The following is a 23152-nucleotide window of genomic DNA, read 5'->3' on the forward strand; positions in this document are numbered from 1 at the left end:
CACCTGAGCAGGTGGTGTACTTCCTCCACAGCTGATCGAACTCGGCCTGAAAACTCTGCAGCCGCTCGCTGGCTTCAGCCGGGGCCACGCCCTCCACCCCCGGGCCCCTGCATTTATCATAATCAATGATATTATCAGTATGTCGCCCAGGTTCAGGGCGGGCTGGATGGATATTTGGTTGGCCCCGCCCACCTGGAGCAGGTGCCTCTCTGAGGTGTACCTTTGGTTGTAGTCGGTGCAGAAGCTCTGAGCCTGGCTCTGGAGGCTCTGCACTGCAGACAGCAGGTCTGTCTTCATGCTGGGCTGAATCTGCACCAGAGTGTTCTGGGTCTGCACCACCTGAAGCCACAACACACACACATAACACACACCTGCATCCCTGCACCTGTCACATGACGCCCCTCCCTCTGACTCACCAGGTCACTGAGGTTTTTCCAGGCGTACATCAGGCCGTCCACGCGCTCGCCGTTCCCGTCACCGTAGAGCAGCTCGTGTCTGTTGAGCAGGGAGAAGGATTCCTCCAGCGGCCCGATGGTGGCGTCGATGCGAAACTCCGCCTCCCGAACCTCCAACAGTGAGCAGGAGAGGAATGAGTGAGGGGAGGGGCTCATGAATGAATTCTACTCTGTGGGTCGTTACATGAGGACTGAGAGAAAAAACTGCTGAAGAAAGAAAACATGACTGAATGTGAAGAAAGTACGGAGGCCTGAAAGTGCCAAAATTAAAGAAAGACTGAAATTTTAATTTTATGAAATAATTGATGCATAAAATAGATTTTATAGTATTTTAGTGCAATTAAAGAAAGAGATATTTATTCAATTGGCTAATTTCATTTTTATATATTTATTTTGGCAGTGCCAGACATCAGCAGCTGTACGTTTATGAACAAATAAATTAATCAGAATCTAAAAGAAAAACTGGATCATTTTTCGATTATTGGGCTGAAAGAAGAATTGAAAGAAAAAGAGGAGGTGCAGACGTAACACACAGCCAATCAGATGCTGGCTCACCTCTCTGAGTGCAGCCATGGCTGCTCTGACATCATCCAGGTCTGAGATTGGACGCTGCAGACGCTTCGTGAGCGCGTCCACGAACGACAGGATGTCGTTCATGTCGGCGGATGCTCGGCGGTTCAGAGCGGCGCCGAAAGCTCGTTTCCAGGAGCGACACTCGTGAGTGAGCGAACGCTTCAGCTGGTCGGTGTCCAACAGGATCGAACCCGCTGTGTAAAACGCAGGGAGCTCCGAAATCTGCTCCTCCAGCCTCTGCAGGCACAGCAAGGCATCATGGGTAAATCCACTACACGTATGGTCAAAATCAGCTGCTCTAAAGGACGTGAGGGTCATTTTCTTTCAGCTCTGACACATTAGCAGTAGCGGTGGGTTTTGATAATCGATTTATCGATTAAAATCGATTCTGGCTTGGATAACGTGATTTCGATTCATTAAAATCCTGAATCGATTTTTTCATTTACATTTATTTTGCCCGAAACGCCAGAATCTCAGGTTAAACCTCACAAAACTTCAACAACCACCAAACAGCTAAAACAGTAAATGAGAGCAGGAACACGGCTTCTGCACAGAGACGTGAACACAAAGCTCGACCCGCCGACGCATCAGAATCAGTGAGATGTGACTTTCTCACCGACGGCACGGACACGGTCGGGGCTGAAAGCCGACAGCTCGCAATGATGATGATGCAAATGATACAAAATTGCAAACGCTCAGCTGTGTCTCTAATCAAACCTCTGTAACTTTGCTCTGCTTCACTTCAGCAGCATCAGGTAACGTTCACGTGTTGATTCATGGTTTCTTTCATTTTTGATCTACTGCAGAATATTTTTATAAAATCCCAGAACAGGAAAATCTCCTTCATGCTTTTCTAGGTTTTATCCTCAGTTACTTTGACACAAAGGCCTCTGCTGTGATGCTCACACTTTGATAAAGTCTCGCAAGTGTCAGGTTTCTTTTTATAGATATAAAAATATGGAAATGTACTGATGCATGATCTGAATTATAATATTTCTGACTGTCTAAGGCTAAATTTCCCCAATTAAAATCGAATTGAATCGAATTGATTCTAGAAATCAGTGACGATACCCAGCCCTAATTAGCAATGATTGCTCTGTGGAAACTAAGCTAACCAGCGCCCCCTGCTGCACAACCACTGAACTGCAACTGCAGGACTGTCCAATGTTTATTGAGAATGAATTACACATAAATTACATTTTTCTTGGGAATAGAAACATTTGAAAAAGTGAAAACAATTTTATTTTGAACATTTATGACTTTAATTTCTGAATGTTTTTTCCTCCAGCTGCCCTTTAATGACCCCAGACTGCTGTACCAGTGATACATTTACATTTGTTATTATAAAAGTACTACTGCTGCACTGCAAACACTTTTCTTTTGTTTCCTTGTTTGATTTTGTGTGTTTACTAATAACTCAGCTAAAAACATAATAAGCTGTAAATGCACGGCGATGTTCAGTGGTGCGTCTGTAACAGGAAGTAGACTCACAGAGTAGAAGCAGATCTGAGCGCTGAACTCCGTCAGGGAGGGGTCGGACTGCAGGAAGGCCTGCACCTGCTCCTCTGGGTCCTAAACACAGCCAGCTGTTAGTGCAGCTCAACAACACTAAGACACACACACAAACACACACACACCTGGTTCCACAGGGTGGAGAAGTGGCCGAGGTCATTCAGGGTTTCAGCAGCCTGAGCTTTCAGGTGTGACACGATGGAGCTGAGCTGCATCACCAACCTGCTCCAAACATCATCATCATCAGAACATGCACTGATGGGCTGACTGTCATGTGATCACGTGATGAACATGTGAAACTGATCAGACAGCACTGAGGACACAGACACTCTAACACTGTCCAGGTTCAAGCCCAGGACCCTCCTACAGTGGTGCAGCAGCACTAACCGCTGAGCCTCTGTGCACCATCTGAATTTGTTGCAGGTCACTTTGAGAGTTTGTGCAGGGACTGCAGAACTTTCCTCCACAGGACCCACTCTGTGTGTTTCAGTCAAAGGACGTCAGCTGCAGGTGTGATTGTGCATCTCTGCGTGTCCACAGCGTCTCAGCCAGACAAACATCCTGTCGTGTCTCTGCTGTTTTACTGACCTGCTGATGTCTTTGTGTTCAGCCAGCTGTTTGTCCAGCGCTCGCAGCACCGCTGGCTTCACTGCCACGTCCTCTCCTCCGCTACGACCCGCCGCCTGCTCCGCCTGAGAAACAGAAAGAGGGGCGGGATGAAGCTGGAGTGCGATTGGCTGCCTGCTACCAGGTGATTTTAAAGCAGGATGAGTCAGATGAGCGTACCTGCTGCTGTTTGTACTGCAGGTGAGAGTAAGTCCACAGAGGGACGTCTTTGGTCACAGACAGCACGACGCCCACCAGCTTATTCACCACAGACTGAGACGTGAGAAGGAGACACAGGCTGGGTAACTGACAGCAGTGACGGGCAGATGCATGAACATGACATTAACTACAAGGCCAGTCCTGTGTGGCGTCCTGCTGTGAAACCAGACGGTGGACCTGCCGACACATGAGAACTTCCAAAATGTCAAATCTGCTCCTCTGGACACAAATACCTGAATGTCATCCAGACTGGGTCTGAGGACCATGTTGGGGATTGCAAGCTGGATGGAGGTTGTGAGGAGAGGTGGAGGAGGAGCTGGCTGGGCACCGCTGGAGGAAGACACCAAGGAGGAAAAGTGTGGCTGTTTTTTGGACACATGAAGTCTCCTCCTCAGGGCCTCCAGGGAGGATCTGGTGGCTGAGAGGAAACAGTCCAAGCTCAGGCGGCTTGTAAGAGGATTTGTTGGTTGAAACAGAGCAAATGTGTTTCTCTGGAAGTTCAGACTGAACAGAAGGAGGACAGAAGAAGAAGAGTACGATGGCAGGAAGGAAGAAACAGGACACAAGGAGACGTGGTAGAAAGGGAGGCTGACCTTTGACCAGAGCTTCAGTGCTGCGGTAACAGAGCTGACCAATCAGGTTGTAGAAACGACAAGGGAGACATGACAGACAGCGAGTCTTCTGTTTGGAGTCTGGATGGAGACACTTAAAAGACCCCTGAGGACGACGAGCAGAGATGAATGAGTGTGTGCGTGTGTGTGCGTGTGTGTGCGTGTGCGCGTGTGCGTGTGCGCGTGTGTGTGTGTGCGTGTGTGTGCGTGTGTGTGTGTGTGTGCGCGCGTGTGCGTGTGCGTGTGCGTGCGTGTGTGTGTGTGTGCGTGTGTGTGTGTGTGTGCGTGTGCGTGCGTGTGCGTGTGTGTGTGTGTGTGCGTGTGTGTGCGTGTGTGTGTGTGTGTGTGTGCGTGTGTGTGTGTGTGTGCGTGACCTCGAGGTTAACAGTCTCCACAGTCTTCATCTTCCTCTTCAGCTCCTCGATCAGTTCGTACACGTATCTCTCCACCTGCTGACTCTGCCTGCACACAGACACAGTGTGATGGACGCACACAGACCAGCAGGACCAAATCTGCAGTTCCTCTAACGTCCAGCAGAGGCAGCACTGACTCAGTCCCCATAGACTCCCATGTTAAACATGTTTACAGCCTGATACAAACTGTTTGGCGTCTAAAGCTCATTAAGGTTTAAAGTTGACATCATAAGGGGCGTGGCCTCTTTGAAGTCCCTGAACTGGACCTCTGGACCACGTCTGTTATCTGACCAACAATACAACTGCTGTGAGGTTGCTGTGGCAACACACCGTCCATCAAGGCTGAGCTCCAGGATTGGCTACTGAGCAGTAATAGGCAGGTATCTGTGTGATGCACTAACCTCATGTCAGTAAAGAGACACCATCACAAACATCACAGAAGTCACAGTTTTGTGTCTGAATATTGTCATATTCACTTTACTTGTGATCTCACATCTGCTGCTGAGCCTGATGATTAATATATGTAAATATGGGTTTTGCTACGGCTGAACTTCTGCTTGTTGCTTTCATTTGTTTGTGGGAGTCTTTCCTCTGACTTTATCGTCACCAAGTTCTTTATTTTTCTGTGTCACAGTTTAACAGCAGGATATTTACAGCAGTGGGTGAGCGGCTCGACACAGCTGTAGAACTGTGACTCATGTTAAATAAATGCAGCCTTTCACGTGCCAGTGTTACTGTCAGTGTTACTGTCAGTGTTGCTGTCAGTGTTGCTGTCAGTGTTGCTGTTGCTGTCAGTTTTGCTGTTACTGTCAGTGTTGCTGTCAGTGTTGCTGTCAGTGTTGCTGTCAGTGTTGCTGTCAGTTTTGCTGTTACTGTCAGTGTTACTGTCAGTGTTGCTGTCAGTGTTGCTGTCAGTGTTAGTGTTACTGTCAGTGTTGCTGTCAGTGTTACTGTTACTGTCAGTGTTACTGTCAGTGTTGCTGTCAGTGTTGCTGTCAGTGTTGCTGTCAGTGTTGCTGTTACTGTCAGTGTTGCTGTCAGTGTTGCTGTCAGTGTTACTGTTAGTGTTACTGTCAGTTTTGCTGTCAGTGTTACTGTCAGTGTTACTGTTGCTGTTAGTGTTGCTGTCAGTGTTACTGTCAGTGTTAGTGTTACTGTCAGTGTTGCTGTCAGTGTTACTGTTACTGTCAGTGTTACTGTCAGTGTTGCTGTCAGTGTTGCTGTCAGTGTTAGTGTTACTGTCAGTGTTGCTGTCAGTGTTGCTGTCAGTGTTACTGTTACTGTCAGTGTTACTGTCAGTGTTGCTGTCAGTGTTGCTGTCAGTGTTAGTGTTACTGTCAGTGTTACTGTCAGTTTTGCTGTCAGTGTTACTGTCAGTGTTACTGTTACTGTTAGTGTTACTGTCAGTGTTGCTGTCAGTTTTGCTGTTACTGTCAGTGTTGCTGTCAGTGTTGCTGTCAGTTTTGCTGTCAGTGTTGCTGTCAGTGTTGCTGTCAGTGTTGCTGTTACTGTTAGTGTTACTGTCAGTGTTGCTGTCAGTTTTGCTGTTACTGTTAGTGTTACTGTCAGTGTTGCTTTCAGTTTTGCTGTCAGTGTTGCTGTCACTGTTGCTGTCACTGTTGCTGTCAGTTTTGCTGTTACTGTTAGTGTTACTGTCAGTGTTACTGTCAGTTTTGCTGTCAGTGTTACTGTCAGTGTTACTGTTACTGTTAGTGTTACTGTCAGTGTTGCTGTCAGTTTTGCTGTTACTGTCAGTGTTGCTGTCAGTGTTGCTGTCAGTTTTGCTGTCAGTGTTGCTGTCAGTGTTGCTGTCAGTGTTGCTGTTACTGTTAGTGTTACTGTCAGTGTTGCTGTCAGTTTTGCTGTTACTGTTAGTGTTACTGTCAGTGTTGCTTTCAGTTTTGCTGTCAGTGTTGCTGTCACTGTTGCTGTCAGTGTTGCTGTCAGTTTTGCTGTTACTGTTAGTGTTACTGTCAGTGTTGCTTTCAGTGTTGCTGTCAGTGTTACTGTCAGTTTTGCTGTCAGTGTTGCTGTCAGTGTTATTGTCAGTGTTGCTGTCAGTGTTGCTGTCAGTGTTACTGTCAGTGTTGCTGTCAGTTTTGCTGTCAGTTTTGCTGTCAGTGTTACTGTCAGTGTTACTGTCAGTGTTACTGTCAGTGTTACTGTCAGTGTTGCTGTCAGTGTTACTGTCAGTGTTGCTGTCAGTGTTGCTGTCAGTGTTGCTGTCAGTGTTACTGTCAGTGTTGCTGTCAGTTTTGCTGTCAGTGTTGCTGTCAGTGTTGCTGTCAGTGTTACTGTCAGTGTTACTGTCAGTGTTACTGTCAGTGTTGCTGTCAGTGTTGCTGTCAGTGTTATTGTCAGTGTTGCTGTCAGTGTTGCTGTCAGTGTTACTGTCAGTGTTACTGTCAGTGTTGCTGTCAGTGTTACTGTCAGTGTTACTGTCAGTGTTGCTGTCAGTGTTATTGTCAGTGTTGCTGTCAGTGTTGCTGTCAGTGTTACTGTCAGTGTTACTGTCAGTGTTGCTGTCAGTGTTACTGTCAGTGTTATTGTCAGTGTTGCTGTCAGTGTTGCTGTCAGTGTTACTGTCAGTGTTACTGTCAGTGTTGCTGTCAGTGTTGCTGTCAGTGTTACTGTCAGTGTTACTGTCAGTGTTGCTGTCAGTGTTACTGTCAGTGTTACTGTCAGTGTTGCTGTCAGTGTTGCTGTCAGTGTTATTGTCAGTGTTGCTGTCAGTGTTGCTGTCAGTGTTACTGTCAGTGTTGCTGTCAGTGTTACTGTCAGTGTTATTGTCAGTGTTGCTGTCAGTGTTGCTGTCAGTGTTACTGTCAGTGTTACTGTCAGTGTTGCTGTCAGTGTTGCTGTCAGTGTTATTGTCAGTGTTACTGTCAGTGTTGCTGTCAGTGTTACTGTCAGTGTTACTGTCAGTGTTGCTGTCAGTGTTACTGTCAGTGTTACTGTCAGTGTTGCTGTCAGTGTTATTGTCAGTGTTGCTGTCAGTGTTGCTGTCAGTGTTACTGTCAGCTTTACTGTCAGTGTTACTGTCAGTGTTGCTGTCAGTGTTACTGTCAGTGTTACTGTCAGTGTTGCTGTCAGTGTTGCTGTCAGTGTTATTGTCAGTGTTGCTGTCAGTGTTGCTGTCAGTGTTACTGTTAGTGTTGCTGTCAGTGTTGCTGTCAGTGTTGCTGTCAGTGTTATTGTCAGTGTTACTGTCAGTGTTGCTGTCAGTGTTGCTGTCAGTGTTGCTGTCAGTGTTACTGTTAGTGTTGCTGTCAGTGTTGCTGTCAGTGTTGCTGTCAGTGTTACTGTTAGTGTTGCTGTCAGTGTTGCTGTCAGTGTTATTGTCAGTGTTGCTGTCAGTGTTGCTGTCAGTGTTGCTGTCAGTGTTGCTGTCAGTGTTGCTGTCAGTGTTACTGTCAGTGTTGCTGTCAGTGTTGCTGTCAGTGTTACTGTTAGTGTTGCTGTCAGTGTTGCTGTCAGTGTTGCTGTCAGTGTTATTGTCAGTGTTATTGTCAGTGTTGCTGTCAGTGTTGCTGTCAGTGTTACTGTTAGTGTTGCTGTCAGTGTTGCTGTCAGTGTTGCTGTCAGTGTTGCTGTCAGTGTTATTGTCAGTGTTACTGTCAGTGTTGCTGTCAGTGTTGCTGTCAGTGTTATTGTCACTGTTGCTGTCAGTGTTGCTGTCACTGTTGCTGTCAGTGTTGCTGTCAGTGTTGCTGTCAGTGTTACCAGCTCAGGGTGACAGCAGCAGCCTGGACCAAGCTTCCTGTCTGTAGCAGGAGGTCCTGCGCCGACACAGACGAGTCTTCAGGAAGGACCAGCAGACAGCAGGACGACATGGCCCCAAGCAGCCGGCCGATGCGACAGTCCAACAGGTCTGTCGCCATTTTGGCCACCAGGTCCACGTCTTTGAGAGCCACATACACATTCTGCAGGACTGACACAGAGTGGAAGGGAATCATTATCGAATGCTTATAAATCTGATGTCCTTTCTTTGTATATTAGCACAACAACAATGAGACGGGAAGCTGTCCGTCCTTACACCGCTCAGTGTTGAGGGCAGTCCAGGACAGTGAGGTGAGTCCAGGGGAGAGAGCTGCCTCCACACGGCCAATGAAGGGCTGCATGAGGGGGAGGAGGAGAGGTGGGACCCTGCCCACCACAGAGCTGTAGTCCTGGAGCATCTCCAGCAGTCTGGACCAGAGTCAGCACCATCAAAGAAAACACAAGTTTACCAAAGTGAAGAAGAGATGAAGACAAGAGTCTGAGACGAGATGAGTAACGTCGCAGAGAAAATAAATCATGATGTTGTTTAATCAAGAACAAGCGCCTTGTTTCTGTGAGCTTTTCTATCCAGCACAGAGTGAAGTAACAACAAGAACTACAAACCAAAGAAAAGACATTCATGTGATGGATTTGAGTGAGAACATCACAGAATGAGCTGCTGACGCGCCTACAGCTGGACTGAACAGCTGCTCTCACCGGCTGTACAAATCTCTGAGCTCTGATTCCCTGGAGGTCATCTTCTGGATGACCTTTGGCACGTTCACGCCCAGTTTGGTCATCCACCGAGCTTCCTGCAGCACCTCCAGCACCACAGGGTCCAGGTTCACCGAGACCTCCTGAAACAAAGAGGCTCTTTCAAATGTTCAATAAAATCTAAAATCTAACAGCAAATTTAAGGATCCAGCATCCAAAGGAAAGTGGAGTGTGTGGTGTTAGTTCACTGCCTGCAGAAACAAAAGCAGTCGGCTCTGGACTGTCGGTCACATGACTGAAATGTGTAAAAACGATTTGTTCAAATCTGAAAAAGATGATTAAAAAGTTAAAGCCACGCACGACCTTTAAAAGCTGCTTTCATTCAGTCGTCACAAACCTTGCTGTCTTCATGCCGGACCAGCAGGGTGGTGCTCAGGCAGCGTGGCGCACTCTCTGCAGCCTGACTCCACCCCTGCAGGTGCAGCACCTCGTACTGCAGCAACACCACAGCCAGCTGGTTGTAGCTCCGGATGACTTTTGTCATCTCTGGTCCCTGAGACAGACACAGACAGGCGGCGTCACCGAGGACGCGGTCATCACAGAGATCATGTGACTGATGGGGTAAAGTCAGAGTGTGCACCTTCAGGAAGTCAAGCTTCTTCTTCAGGATCAACATCGGAGCTTCAACCTTCCTGAAGAGCTGCCGGCTCCAAAGGACCCTGCCTGACACCTGAGAGAGAGAGATCAATAACAAAAGCTCTATCGGTAAATAAATCATCTGTATTTCTCAATAGAAGCACAATAGAAGCACAATAGAAGCATCCTCCAGGACTGGAGTTTGACACTCGGATTTAAAGTAGTGAATTTCCTGCTGGTGTTTGTGAGCACGGGGTGAGCAGGTGTAAGTACCGGCGGCAGGTTGCGTCCGATGGGCGGCCGGTCCTTGTGTTTCTGGTAGGTCTTCCTCAGCAGCTCCAGATCTCGGCTGTAGCGCTGCAGCAGCAGCAGGTAGTACTGCCTCAGGTCCAAGCGAGCCAGCGGACCCGACTCAAACATGGCCAACAGCTCCAGCAATCTCTGCGTCTGAATCCAGACACATTGTTTCAGTTCTGTGTGTTTGATACGATAAGAAGTCGCTTTCAGTTCTGATTGTGTGAACTCACAGAGACAGGCCGGCTGAACCAGTCGTCCAGCAGAGACCGAAGACACTGGAACACACTCTGAACCTGGAGCTGGAAGTCTGCATAGTCTCTGTCAAACTGAGACACACAGAGCTTCCTCAGGACTGAACCACAACTTGTAACAGCTGGAAGAGCGAGGTAAGCTGAAGCCTCTGCAACCACCGAGTTATTTCTGATCATCATCCAAGACATCATTAGACAGAAACACACGCTGTCTGAACTAAACACACACTGTTGTTGTGTTTGCTGAACACACCGACTTCTCTTAAAGCAAATGGAGTCGAGCGTTTCAGGAAGATCAGACTGGTAGAAAGCCCTGAAAGCCTTTCAAAGACTTGTTCATCGCTCCACAGTAAGAGCATCTGTCCACAAACGGAGGAACTTCTGACTTTCAGGACTGTTCAGTTCAGCTTTGAGTCGGTAACATCCATCAATAAACCTGCACACTGGTTTCCTCTCTGTGTGAGCTTTGGTTCAGCTATGTCTCTATGAGCAGTGTTATAATGTCCACATCTGTGAGTGTGTAAGGGTGTGTGACCTGTGGACGATGTGCCTGCCAGATGTTTGTGAGCGTGCATACTGGTGCACAGAGACACTACAGCGAAGCACATGCTGGATAACATGTGTGACTGCGTGACTACAGTCTGATAAATAGCTGATAAGAACGGTGCTCGTGTTAGGAGACCAGGAGGGAAACGACTGTTCTGACCTCTGATGGAGGCTGTTGTGTTCAAAGGCAGTTAGTAAAAGTTCTCTTTGTTCATCCAGCTGCTCTGTGAGGTCAGAGTGTGATTACTCAGAGTCCAATAAAGACATGAAACGTACCTGTTACTGTGTTATTAGCTGTTATTGGCTCATTCAGCCTCACTGTGAGAGAAGCTTCACAATCATATTCTTCTGATAAAAGCTGTCCCAGTAAAACCAATAAAGTCCTGTTCCTGTCAGGGCCGGGGTCTGGGGAAGCAGGACTCAGGTGTTTTTGTGGTTTTCGCTGTTTTCCACAGGAGAGCCGTGTTTAAGAGTGTGGCTGAGTTCCAGTGGGCGCGGGATCCTTCAGTCTAACTCATCCTAATAATAATTATTGTGAAGACACCTCGCTCGCTGGATGACCTCTGACCTGTGTTTTTGTGTCACCAGGGTTCAGCAGAGTGTTTTTCACGGAGCCACGGTTGGGAGCAGGAGTTTGTTAGAGTTGTGTTTCCACTTGATCACAGACATGTGTGGGATTCAGGAGGAATTGCCACAGAAGTCACAGTGCTGGGATTTAACTGTGTTTTCTCCACTGACTTTAAATGAATCCACTGTCACTCATGAAGTCCTGCATTTTGGCTCCTCCTACAACTCCACAGTCTGCACCGCAGCGTCACAGTTCCTCGTCCTTTTCTTCCATTTTTCTCTGTTTCTGTGATTTTTCCCGTATATAATAAAAGTGATTAATGTGTTTCAAGAATATAGATTTGAAATCACCTCCAGTTTGCGCTGATCCAGGACGTCACAGGTCTTGGACTCAGTTGTGGAGACGATGGTCTGGTAGCGAACACAGATCTTCTCCACGCCCTCCACCTGAAACACACCTGAGCTCAGTTTGAATCGTCTCATTTCTGTCACACTGAAATGGAAGAACTGCAAAATAGACTTTTGACACCATTAATAAATAATAAAAGGAGGAAATACGTTTATACAGAATCATTACAAATGTCCATTCATCACTGTAGCTTTGCACTGACTTCAATTCGATCATTTTTATATTATAAACGTCTTATTATCATTATTATTGTGCATTGATGGATATCTGATGGAGTCACTCGTTTCTAATCTGACAATCATCCACCTTCATGCTCTGCAGAGCAGCCAGGCTCTCCAGCGTGGACGCCATGTCGGCCATCTTCTCCAGACGGCGGCAGAAAGAGTCAAACTTCCCGAAGATGTAGTTCTCACTGAAAACACGCACACACGTGTGTAAAGGTTAGCGTGACGCCGCTGACACGCTCTGACTCAGAGTCAGTTACTGATCACCTGAAGTCAAACTGTCTGTTCTCAGGGTTTCCTCTCAGTTTGTCTCTGACGCTGTGGAAGCTTCGCTGATACACAGCATTCAGATTACAGCAGTCAGAGATTCTCTGCAGCAGCACCGGCCTGACACACACACACACACACACAGACACACACACACACACACACACAGACACACACACACACACACACACACACACACACACACACACACAGACACACACACACACACACACACACACACACACACAGACACACACACACACACACACACACACACACACACACACACACACACACACACACGTTGCTGAGTCCATTTGTTAGTCTGAGTCTAAACTCTGTGATGATCTGAAGTTTCAGTCTAACGTCAGTTTCAGGTGTGCTGCGGTACCTGCTGTGCTCCCAGACTCGCCTCACGCCCTGCAGCAGGTAGCTCCTGCACGTGCTGATCATCTGGTTGGTGACCTTGAGCAGCAGTGAGCTCGTCCTCTCTGAGGTGTTGTAGTACTGGGACACCACGTGGATCATCTTGATGCCGTTCATCAGACTGGGAATGTGCTCCAGCATCCTGGTCTGTGGGGCCGGGAGAAAAGGAAGACGGAGGATGAGAGGCGGTTTGTGACTGATACGAGCTTCAGTGTGAGGAACAAACTGCTGACACAGCAGGAACAGACAGCAGCCTCATTACTGACATGTAGACATCAAATAAATGCACATTCAGGCTGAGCTGGAGAATCCTGTATCCACCAAATCTGATCCAGTAACAAGAAAACGGTTTGTCATCAGACCCGATGCAAAAGAAGAAATAATAAAAACCATTAAAAAAGAAGCTGGTGGAGGTGAAACACCCGACTCATCATCACAAACGGACAAATTCACCATCACAGAACATCCAAAAAAGATGAATGAGAGAAATACTGCTGATGAATCAGAGCTGGAACATCTCAGACTGAGCTGTGATCCTGATCAAACCTGTTTGTCTCTGTGATCTTTTTAAACTTTTTTAAAAGTCTGAAACTGAGAAAAGAAAAGAAGTCTTTAGTTTTTAAACAGTCACTTTAATTCTTTCTTCTTCTTAAGTCACAGACAGGCCTTTGTCTCAGCTGTGATTTGTGACTACAGCCTCTCTGTGACGATGTCTTGACTGTTTTCTGTTCCTCACAATCATGAAGGACTCAAACAGACGCTTTTATACAGAAAGACATGAAGAGTGTTTTTCTCACAGGAGTGGATTTTTCCACAGATCCAAAGAACTTGTTGAGGGTGGAAAGATACTTGACGTTGTCCTTCGCCTCGTTGGCCACCACAGTGATGTCTCTGTCCTGGTAAATCAATAAATCGATCAGTGATGACGTCAGCGTCGTCGAGACAACAGCTGTGAACTGAACAGGAAATAAACTGCTGACCAGATCTCTCCAGGCACGCAGGCAGCGAGACTGAGCCACCTGCAGGACCCCCAGAGTCCTCTTCACCTGAGAGCCCTTCACCTCCTCCAGCAGACTGACACACACACACACACACACACACACACACACACACACACACACACACACACACACACACACAGTTACAGCTGTTCAAAGGCTGTTTGCTTGTATTCGTGTCAGTGTTGATGTCGTACTTGCACATAAACTCTACATTGGACTCTGATGTGTCGCTCCGTACCTGCCACCTACTGGTCAGCCAGTGTAAGTGCACAAAACATTTCTTCAAACCAAGATGGAAAAATACGTTTAAAAAAATGAAGTTCAAAAATCTTTTTTCATCCCTAAAGATGAATAAAAATACTAAAGAAAGAATCCTGATTGATGTCGTCATAATTCATGCATGAAAGGGTTAAAAACTATTAAACAAACAAACAAACAAACACGTGAATATTTTGGAACATTTCGACTTCGAAGAGCAGAAAGAGAAAGAACAGAAAGTTATATTGTGTAAAAGTGGTTTTGTCCTGAAGTGTCAGAGTGGAGACTAAACTGTTGCAGGTCTGAGGAGCTTCTGTCCACAGACGTCAGATCATGTTTGATAAACGGAGTTTAAAGTGAGATCCAGCTGAGAGGACGCGTCTACCTGTTGAAGGTCACCGTGCAGCTCTTCCAGTGCTCCAGCTCGGCCGACGGCCCGGCGTCGTCGGCCTCTTTCCTCATCTGCTCGCTCTCCGTCAGCACCTGCTTGATTTGATTGGTCCACAGGGTCAACGCCTCCTCCAGACGCTCCACCAGCTCACTGTTATTGGCTGAGAGCGAAACACACGAGTTCCTCTGAACACACGTGAACACGGACTCATTATTTCAAAGAAGCCATCATCTCCGGTCAGATGCTTCCTTCAGCTTCCACAGATAAACTGGTTTGATTTACCTGAGAGCTGATTTTTAAAGCTTTAAATGATGTTTCCTGTATTTCCAACAGTCTTATTGTTTGTGTGAGATGTGAACAGCTTGAGCTTCATACCTGCTGCTCTGTAGTCTGCAGGGCTGCTCAGCTGGCTGATGGCGTCAGGAAGCTCCACGTGCTGCAGCTGGAACTTTCTCTCCATGTTCAGTCGGGCTGAGCTCAGATTACTGACGAACTGATCCACCGAGGACAGGAAGGACCGGACGTGTGGACACGAGGCGCCGTCCTGCACAGAGCCCCACGACTGGGCACAGGGTCAAAGGTCAGCAATAACAACAAAGGTTAATGTGTTTCCTGTTTCACCTTTTACCTTATTCACAGCCAAAAGCATCAGGAGGAGCACTGCACACAAATAAGACTTTTCATGGATCATTATGTAACAGCTGCCCTACAGTCAAACCCCACAAAGAGAAACCAGCAGCTACAGATAAGCCCAAGGTGTGGCCTCCAGTAACACTGTGAGGAACCTTGGAGTCATGTTTGACCAGGACATGTCCTTCAACGCACATATTAAACGAATATGTAAGACTGCTTTCTTCCATTTGTGCAACATCTCTAAAGTTACGTAACCCGGGTTAAAAAGATGCATAAATAGTAAAATAAGAGTGAAGTCTTAGAATATAAATATCAAAGAGTAAAGTTCATTTATTTACATTTTCTTGTTTATTAAAAAGATCAAAGTTCATGTCAACTGATTAAAAACATGTTTGCATTGTTTAGAATAAGTTATCTTTGTTTTATTGTGAATTGCTTGTGAGAACTGTAATCTCCTACGGGGATATGGTCTGTGAAGGTAACACAGGGTGGAGAAGGAAAAAGAGAGCGCGAGGAGAGAGGGCGGTGGCGCGTGAGTTACACGGAGCATCCGGAGAAGTTAGCTTGTTTTTATCTACTAGTAGTAAGTGTGTTGTGACTTTTCGGACAGATAAGTCACAGTGTCGGTAAGCTAGTGACACAACACGTAAAGTTTCAGCGTGAGTCTGGACTGTGTGCTTTGTTTCTTGCTGCCGTGCACGCATTGAGTTAAAGTGAGGCTAACCCAGCCGTTCGCTAATAAGGACTACTGTAGGCTGCTGTTTCGCTAAAGTTGTGGAGCCTAACAGGCTGCAGAGGATCGTTAGCGAACTGGATAACGACGGACACACCCCAGATAGTCACTCAGAGTACCTCTGGCAACGTGGGAAGCTAAAACAGGTAGCAGGTGGAGCAGGTGGAGATCACGGACCTTCCTCATCTTTGTGCTGCTGCATTCAGAGCGGAGTGTTTCTGAAGGAGCTGAGGACAACTTGTTACCTGGATTAATCTGGTAGGAATTGCACGTTTCACAAGGTACTGAGTTTATTTATTTATGTTTTGCTCGTTGAGTGAAGAACTTCCGGTTGGGAGATCTTTTGGATTTACACTGGAGCAGTACAGGCCTGCAGCGTAGGGTTTATCTCTGCCGGCTTTAGGTTTAGTTTGGGACTATAATTGTTTTATCACTGGTGGTTTACACTGTATATGTGGAGATCCTGTGTACAGTGGGTAAATTGCTGTGTGCGTTTTTTGGGTTTATTATTTTGTTTTCATTGTTTGGTAAATTAAAGGAGGGTTGCAAGGCTCTACTTTACATGGTGTATGACATGATTTACTGCACTATAGACACTAGTGTTCATTTCTGCGTGTAGTGCTACTGTTAAGGAATAAGCTTCATTGATCCCAGAAACAAGAGATTAATTTAAAAAATATCGTACGAGAGTACACTAGGAAAAGAACCCAAAGCCCATTTATTTAATGGTATTGAGTAAATGAGGGCTACAGTTAGAAATATGCTGTCTCAGAGTGACGCTGAAAAACTAGTTCATGCATTTATTACTTCCAGGCTGGACGACTGTAATTCATTATTATCAGGAAGTCCTAAAAACTCCCTGAAAAGCCTTCAGCTGATCCAAAATGCTGCAGCAAGAGTCCTGACAGGGACTAGAAACAGCAGATTTCTCCTACACTAGCTTCTCTTCACAGGATTGACCCCTCATGGCTGCCCCTCCCTCCCCTTTCTTTGCTTTCAGTCTCTTCCTGTTTAAAGAGAGTTCTTCCTTCCCACCATCAACAAAGTCTTCATATATGGCGTCATGTGATCACTGGAAGCTTAAAACATCTCCCTTCTTGTGCTCAGTGAAAGCCTGAATGGATGGAGGTGTTTTACCTGCTGCGACCTGAGAGCAGGTAGCATGATGTGAGTCAGCAGAGTTTCCAGACTGTTCAGGACGCCGCCGGCGCCGCTGCAGTCCAACACGCCAAAGTTCACTTCCTGGAAACATCAGGTTGCACCAGAAGATCAGAATGATTGGCTGCATCCACGTCACAGTCAACCAATGAGGTCTGTGCAGTTTGTTAAAGTTGCAGGTGAGGAGGTGACCCAGACCAGTTACTGACCTGCTGCACGTTAGCGGTGGTTATGGCCTTCTCAGTGGTTCTCAGGAAGAACAGACATTTCCCCAGTAAAGGCTGGAAACACAGAACGTGATGGAGTTCAGGTTCCTTTAACGTGACGCAGACAGAGCACTTCCTCTGCACTCTGTCACCAGAGTTCACCATGCAAAGGAAAACCTTTCATGGGCTTTAAAGACGGGGAGAGCTCTGCAGGCTGCTCGTTACCAGTGATGGGAGTAATGGCGCTACTTTTTTCAGTAACGAGTAATCTAACTAATTACTATTCCTATCGTTACAACGCCGTTACAGTTACTAACAAGAAAATGTGGTCGCGTTACTATGTTTCAACAAACAGACGGTTGAAGCTGTGTTCAGCTTACCAGCAGCTTATATCAGCTGCAGGAAGTAGCTGTAAGTAATCTGGGCGCTGCAGCTTTAAGCAGCTGTGCGCTCCTGCAGACAGACCATCACTTTTTGGCACAACAGCTGGAGCTCAGGGGGCAAAACAATGGCACGAGTGCTGCTGTTTGACTGAGGAAGAATAAAGGAGTCGTGGTCAATCACATGACCACTTACAGACAAAGCAACAAGGTGACATATACCAGTTTATAAACTGTGTTGATGGGCCAGTAAAACCAGAGTCATGATAAACAATATAAACGTGTTTGTTCCTCAATAGTTTCATGTTGACTGTCTGAGGACAGCAGCGAGACCTCTCTGCTTATGAGCTGCTGTCAGACCTGCAGCTATCAGGCTGTCATCTTCTCCTTTATACTGGACACAAATGATTATTTTGGAGTCGCACAAATAATTTGTGGCGTCTTATTGAAGAACAGCTGATTGTTCTGGAAATAGTTTAATGGTTATTAAAAAAAAGGTAAATGGCTGCAAATAACTTTGTTGTTTGCAAAACTTGTGCATAATTTTCACATTTATATTTAAAGTTATGAAAATGATTCGTTCAACATGTTCGTGGTTGTTACAGTAAAAATAACTTTTTATGTTTTCTGTCTGATTTTAGATCAGTTGTGTTAACACAGTTTGTCAAAATGAAAACATACGTGTAGATTCAGACACGTGAGGTTGTGCTGAAAACAATGAGACCCAACAAGGCAAAGTAAATAGTTTTTAAAGGTAAATGTGGAGGAAACATCAGCAGCTGTCACGGCTGGGGCAGCAGTCGTGCGGTGGAATGAACGAGGACCCGAGATGCAGACGGCGGTGGAGATGCGAGTGGAGATTTATTTACAGTGACAATAACAAAGGTGAGGAAAGAAGCGAACATCAAGCTAAACTGGGACAAACTAACAGACAAAGCAGGAAACATGAGGGCAGCAGGGAAACACAGAGATGACACGAAGAAGGCAGAGAGACGTGGAGACACACCGATGGACACGGAGACACACAGAGTCATGCAGACACACACTATAAATACACAGCAGGTAATGAGGGGATGACACACAGGAGGGGAGCACAGCTGAACCACAAGACGACACACAAACCTTCAAAGTAAAACAGGAAACACACAGACTGTTTTACAACACAAGGACAGGAACAGAGCACAGAGGACAGACACAGGCAGGGCTGAGGAAACACAAAGCACTAAACATAAGAACCAAACCCTAAGAACGAACACAGACTCAGAATAAACAGCAAACACAAGATGAAACCAAAAGGAAACACAAAACGCTGCGACCCAGGACGCTGACAAAAGGAGTTCACGATGGCCGATTATACCCTGGAGCCCAGAGGCTACTTTTAAAGTAACACAATAGTTACTTTTCAAGTAATTAATTACATCTACAACCTTGTAGCTCAGTTACTAAGTTACTTTTTTGAAGAAGTAATCAGTAACTATAATTAATGACTTAATGAATGTTTAATGACTGTTTGAAAGTAACTGGCCCAGCACTGGATATGAGCGAGTTTCCCAGCTGATGCAAACTGGGAAGCTTCTCCTGTTTGAAGTGGATCTATTCAGCTTTTATTTCCTGATCATTTTAAGCATCAACAACGTTTCTAAAAACAAGCAACAGTTTGTCATCATTCATAAACTCTGACGTCACAGGAGTGTTTTTATTCCTGTGCCATGTTTGAAAGTTTCTGCATATCAGAGCTGCCAACACGGCACCGACTCAGGCTGGAACTGACTTTAAATGCTTCATCATTCATGATCCTGTTAAAACCACATCCAGGGGAAGTGTTATTAGCATGTAGCCTGTAGCTCATGTTGCTGCTCCTCCATGTTTGTAGTCCTTTTTTCTGTGAATAAGTGTTTGTGGAGCTCCTCAGACTTCGGCCTCTCGACCTCCTGATGTTCAGCCTGCAGCTGTCAGTCATCCAGTGTTTGCTCAAAGACTTTAATCACCTCGTTAACCAAACAAAGCAGCACAGTTTGATCCATGGAAACACAAACACGCTCAGGCTCATCGTCTCTGAACAGGACAATGATGAATCGTAGGCTCGGGATTGTTTGGAGCTTAAAGAGAAATCAGATACATCAGAACACAAAAACCCCGAGAGGTGGATCAATGTGACGTCACACAGCTCTGAGTCCTCGAGTCTGATCCAGGCTCGTGCTTTAAGACATGTTTCTGTGTAACAGCTCAGGTGTGTTCAGGACATTTGATTGGAAGAAGCCGTCTGTGGATAAATGCTGCTCTCCACCTCAGCTGTCAGGTTCATCCAGAGAACGGCCGTCCTGACTTCCAGCAGCCCCACAGTCCTCGTTTCTAATAAACTGGCATCACTGAAACGAACTGTCTGCCTCGCTGTTCAATAATCTGCTCTTTGCCAATTTCCCAGCAGAACCTTCCACTCATATCAGCATTTTTCTGTGATTCTCACATTAACGAAGCATAAAAAGCTGAAGCCAACCTCAGAGTTCCCCGTAGTGAGGAAGAGTTTCCTCTGAGCCACAGCTGAGTTTGATGCGTCCACAAAGGAAGACTGACGGGAGGACGGACTCTGGGAGAAAGGCAGATATTAAAAGATATGAATACAAAGTACGGTGCAACAACCAGCAGATTATGAAGAGCGGTTAGACCTTCATGTGTCCGTCATTGAAATGTGGTCAAAGTTACCTGTTTGACATCCTGATAGAAGAAAATCAGCTTCTTGGATCCGTTTGCAGCAAAGAATTCATGGATCAGACTGAACTGGAAGAATCAGACATTAATGACTCAAAGGTTCAACTCTGAGGAAGGATCACGTCTCTGAACTTACTCTGTCATCAGAGACGATGGCGTCTTCCACCGCCGCCTCCTCCAGGCTGCCGGCGTCTGCCAGCCTGCTCATCAGGTATTTATGTCGGGCATCCAGAGCTGCCCGCCGTTCCTCCTTCACGGCTCTCGCCTGTTTGGCTACTTCTCTCCTCGCCTCATTGGACAGCAGCATCGTCCTTTTACCAGACACCTGGAGAAACATCAGCTCAGTCTACAGACGCAGAGACCAGTGAGAGCCAAACATCTGCAGGTTTCTGAGGACCACGTTTGACCCTGACTGGAGCATCGATTCTGAGTGCGACGGCCTAAACTGAGCTCCTGCCCCCCCTCCACTGAGACGTTCTCCTGTGATGTGTCATGGGGGGAAGTGTTCCTCACGGTTGGACTCGTGAGAAGTTCAGTCAGTTTATTCAAACTTTAAAACATTTTCAGTGTCTGGATTTCAGCAGAAACAAATGTGAACACAGCACTTTCTGATTGAGTATAAAGGATGAAAGAGTCGGTGATCAGTAACATTGTTGCTGCCTGATGCTGTTGTAGAGCTGTCTTTGGATCCTCACCTTCCTGGAAGCCTTCCCTGGATCGCTCAGATATCATTAACTTGTTTGTGTTCAGTAGGATCAGGTGTTGTGGATGCAGGTCGTAGCTGTGTGAGGCCTGTACAGTCAGCGCTGTGTGAGCGCTGTGTAACGTTAGCTTACACTTCTTTCTGTTGTTATCATCCTTCAGGTTGATGTTGTTTTCATTATGCATCACAGGAAGTGTGGGTGGCTGTTAGCCTCACAGCTCATGGAGAGTTGCTGCTGCTCTGCCTCCTTGTTGATGTTTCTGCTCTTTGTGTTACTTTGTGTTACTTTGTGTCGTGGCTGAAACAAAGTGAGTCCATGTTACTAACTGTAGTCGTCTCTCTGTCTCATGCACAGCTGAATGAAAGTATTTTTATACTTTGTGTAATCTGTTGGGTCTTTGAGCCCTTTTTAAACAGCATATGAGCCATATGTATGTGTGTATATGAAAGGTTGTTTGTAATACATCAAACTGTTGCTTATTCTAGAGCTGCTGCTGTGCCTGATTGGTCGACTCGCTCTAAACTGAAGGTTGACTTGATTCTTTTGTTTTTTTACATGTTGTCAATAAACCAACTTCTTTCTGATCTGAACGGCGTCTCTGACGTGTCACAGGCCTGTCAGCTTTCTTGGTGCTTGGTACAGTTTTGAGCTTCATGCTCTGGCTGTTGTTGGGTTTTCCTCTTTCACATTAAAGCTTTTGTCCTACATTTGCTCTAAAGTCTAATTCTAATCCCAGCACTGTGTCTGGGTGTGTGATGCTTGTTTTCCTGCTCTTTCTCATGAAACAGTCACAACATTCTCAGTCCAACTTTCACTCTTTGCTGCGTTTGCTGCAGCTGCAGTGAACATGGTGCCGTTTGTGCACAACTTTCTTAAAGGCAAAGGCTTTTTCTCTAGCAGACAGCTGTGTGGCTAAAAGTCAGATCATTTTTTACCACCTCAGTCACACTGGACTGAAACAAGAGTGAAACTAGGAAGAATCAGAGTTTGTCCAGTGACTGCACTGATCGTCTTCATATTCACAAACTGATTCTAAGTAGTTGCATCAGCTAATCACCCGGACACTGAGCGTCCAACACGCTCCCTGAAGGAAACCATTACATCCTCCAAACAATCCCAATCTGTCTCTGAACGACTGCAATTATTCTCTGATTTGTGAATAACTGGAATTTATCAATGCAGACACGTTGCCAACATGATGAAGTCAGTCTGAGTCGCATCTCTTTGGCTAACTTAACTCAAGTGGTTGCCGACTATTCTGGTTCTATTCCCATATAACAGCAGGGTTGCTGAGCACCTCTGTCACTCTGCACTTATGTTCCCAGTTCTCTTTTGTGGAGGAATTTTCCAGGAATTCCTGGGACCAGCTTTCCATGAGAGACCCGATCAGGAGCGACTGTCCTGGACACTCCCAGCATCACAGGGACTCACAAACCCGTCTACCACAGTGAGAAGACTGATCGTCACAGGCCCACATGTAGCTTTAGATCACACGTGTGCACTTCCTGTGGTCACTGCTGGAACTCTAGACTCACCGAGGGGCCAGTGGTTGGTGAGGCAGCAGCAGCTGAAGTCATGTGACTAATGGCTCTCAGGTTCTGTCCTCCTATTGGCCGGTGTCCTTCACCTGTCACACCTGGTCCAGAAAGAGTGAGAATGTTCAGAGCTTTAATGGAAAAGAATATTATTCCATATAAAAGGCCTCTAACAAGTATTGTAGTGTTAATCAGGATGAAGTCCATCATGAACACTTCAGAGTGCTTCAGACAGTCGGTGTTTCATCCACAGAGCCTCCAGCCTGCATATCAAAGGATCCTGAGGAACGACAGTGAACCCGAGTTCCCCTCATTACATTCATGTGTGTGACTGTGAGGAAAAGGTGATTGTATGAACGTGTGTGAGCGAGTGAATGAGGCTTGTATCAGAGTGGAGATAATGTCAGCGGCACAAGCTGGACGCTGCAGGTGTCACATGTGAATCTGTGCATCAGTGTCTGCACCTTTGTGGAGGTGAAGCTCAGGAGGTTTGGATTTGTTCAAAGCTCTGTCTGCTCCATCTTTCTTTCCCTCAGGCCTCTCCAGATCAGGAAGGAGGTCCTGTTCTCCTTCTCCCTCCTGGACTTCTGGATCCAGGGAAGGATCAAAGTCTCTCAGCCCAGCATCAGAGCTTCTGGCTGGGGGAGGACTGGAAGTTTCAGCTGGAGGCTGAGAGCCTGGATCTGCCATCTGAGTCACAATTCAAATATTCTCAGTAATTTTTAAAGCTCATTCATTTGGACTGAATGTGGGACAGCAGCACATCTGTACTGCTTCAGCTGGACCTCTAACAGCACTTTGTAAATGTTGGACTGTTTGATCTTTCAGCTGCTTCATGAAGCTGCAGATCTTTTCATTGGGTAACAGTTCTGACTGCAGCATGCGCTGCTCTTAAACCTGCAGCTATAGTTGTGCATTAATAACCGTCACAGATGTCCAGGTTACCCCTGCTGTGCGCT

General features: G+C 46.3%; 2 protein-coding genes across 2 annotated transcripts in view; both read right to left on the minus strand.

The window, feature by feature from the left end:
* The window catches only part of dnah5l (dynein, axonemal, heavy chain 5 like), a 46486-nt gene extending 33854 nt beyond the window's left edge, over positions 1–12632 (minus strand). Inside the window, exons 1-22 of the mRNA XM_085363134.1 lie at positions 12451–12632; positions 12060–12179; positions 11875–11980; positions 11511–11606; positions 10026–10121; positions 9772–9945; positions 9503–9592; positions 9260–9415; positions 8866–9005; positions 8426–8577; positions 8113–8320; positions 4351–4438; positions 3959–4082; positions 3599–3783; positions 3327–3419; positions 3129–3232; positions 2666–2762; positions 2520–2600; positions 1011–1265; positions 417–566; positions 221–339; positions 1–107 (exon numbers count right to left, since the gene is read on the minus strand). The exon at positions 1–107 is cut by the window's left edge and continues 30 nt beyond it. Coding sequence (XP_085219260.1) covers positions 1–107; positions 221–339; positions 417–566; positions 1011–1265; positions 2520–2600; positions 2666–2762; positions 3129–3232; positions 3327–3419; positions 3599–3783; positions 3959–4082; positions 4351–4438; positions 8113–8320; positions 8426–8577; positions 8866–9005; positions 9260–9415; positions 9503–9592; positions 9772–9945; positions 10026–10121; positions 11511–11606; positions 11875–11980; positions 12060–12179; positions 12451–12626 — 2917 coding nt within the window. The 5' untranslated portion in view covers positions 12627–12632. The remainder of the gene's footprint in view (positions 108–220; positions 340–416; positions 567–1010; positions 1266–2519; positions 2601–2665; positions 2763–3128; positions 3233–3326; positions 3420–3598; positions 3784–3958; positions 4083–4350; positions 4439–8112; positions 8321–8425; positions 8578–8865; positions 9006–9259; positions 9416–9502; positions 9593–9771; positions 9946–10025; positions 10122–11510; positions 11607–11874; positions 11981–12059; positions 12180–12450) is intronic.
* Positions 12633–14125: 1493 nt separating this feature from the next.
* LOC146626038 (dynein axonemal heavy chain 5-like) lies at positions 14126–20291 on the minus strand. Its single transcript, XM_085362229.1, has 7 exons — positions 20091–20291; positions 19949–20023; positions 19743–19775; positions 16869–16940; positions 16639–16743; positions 14511–14697; positions 14126–14295 (listed from the first exon to the last, which is right to left on the minus strand). The coding sequence occupies exons 1-7, from the start codon at positions 20289–20291 to the stop codon at positions 14126–14128; spliced, it is 843 nt and encodes a 280-aa protein (XP_085218355.1).
* Between the last annotated feature and the right edge of the window lie 2861 nt (positions 20292–23152).

Source organism: Diplotaxodon limnothrissa, linkage group LG9 (assembly GCF_057381915.1).
Source record: "Diplotaxodon limnothrissa isolate DT_005_m linkage group LG9, D_limnothrissa_male_GT1.1, whole genome shotgun sequence".
NCBI lineage: Eukaryota > Metazoa > Chordata > Actinopteri > Cichliformes > Cichlidae > Diplotaxodon > Diplotaxodon limnothrissa.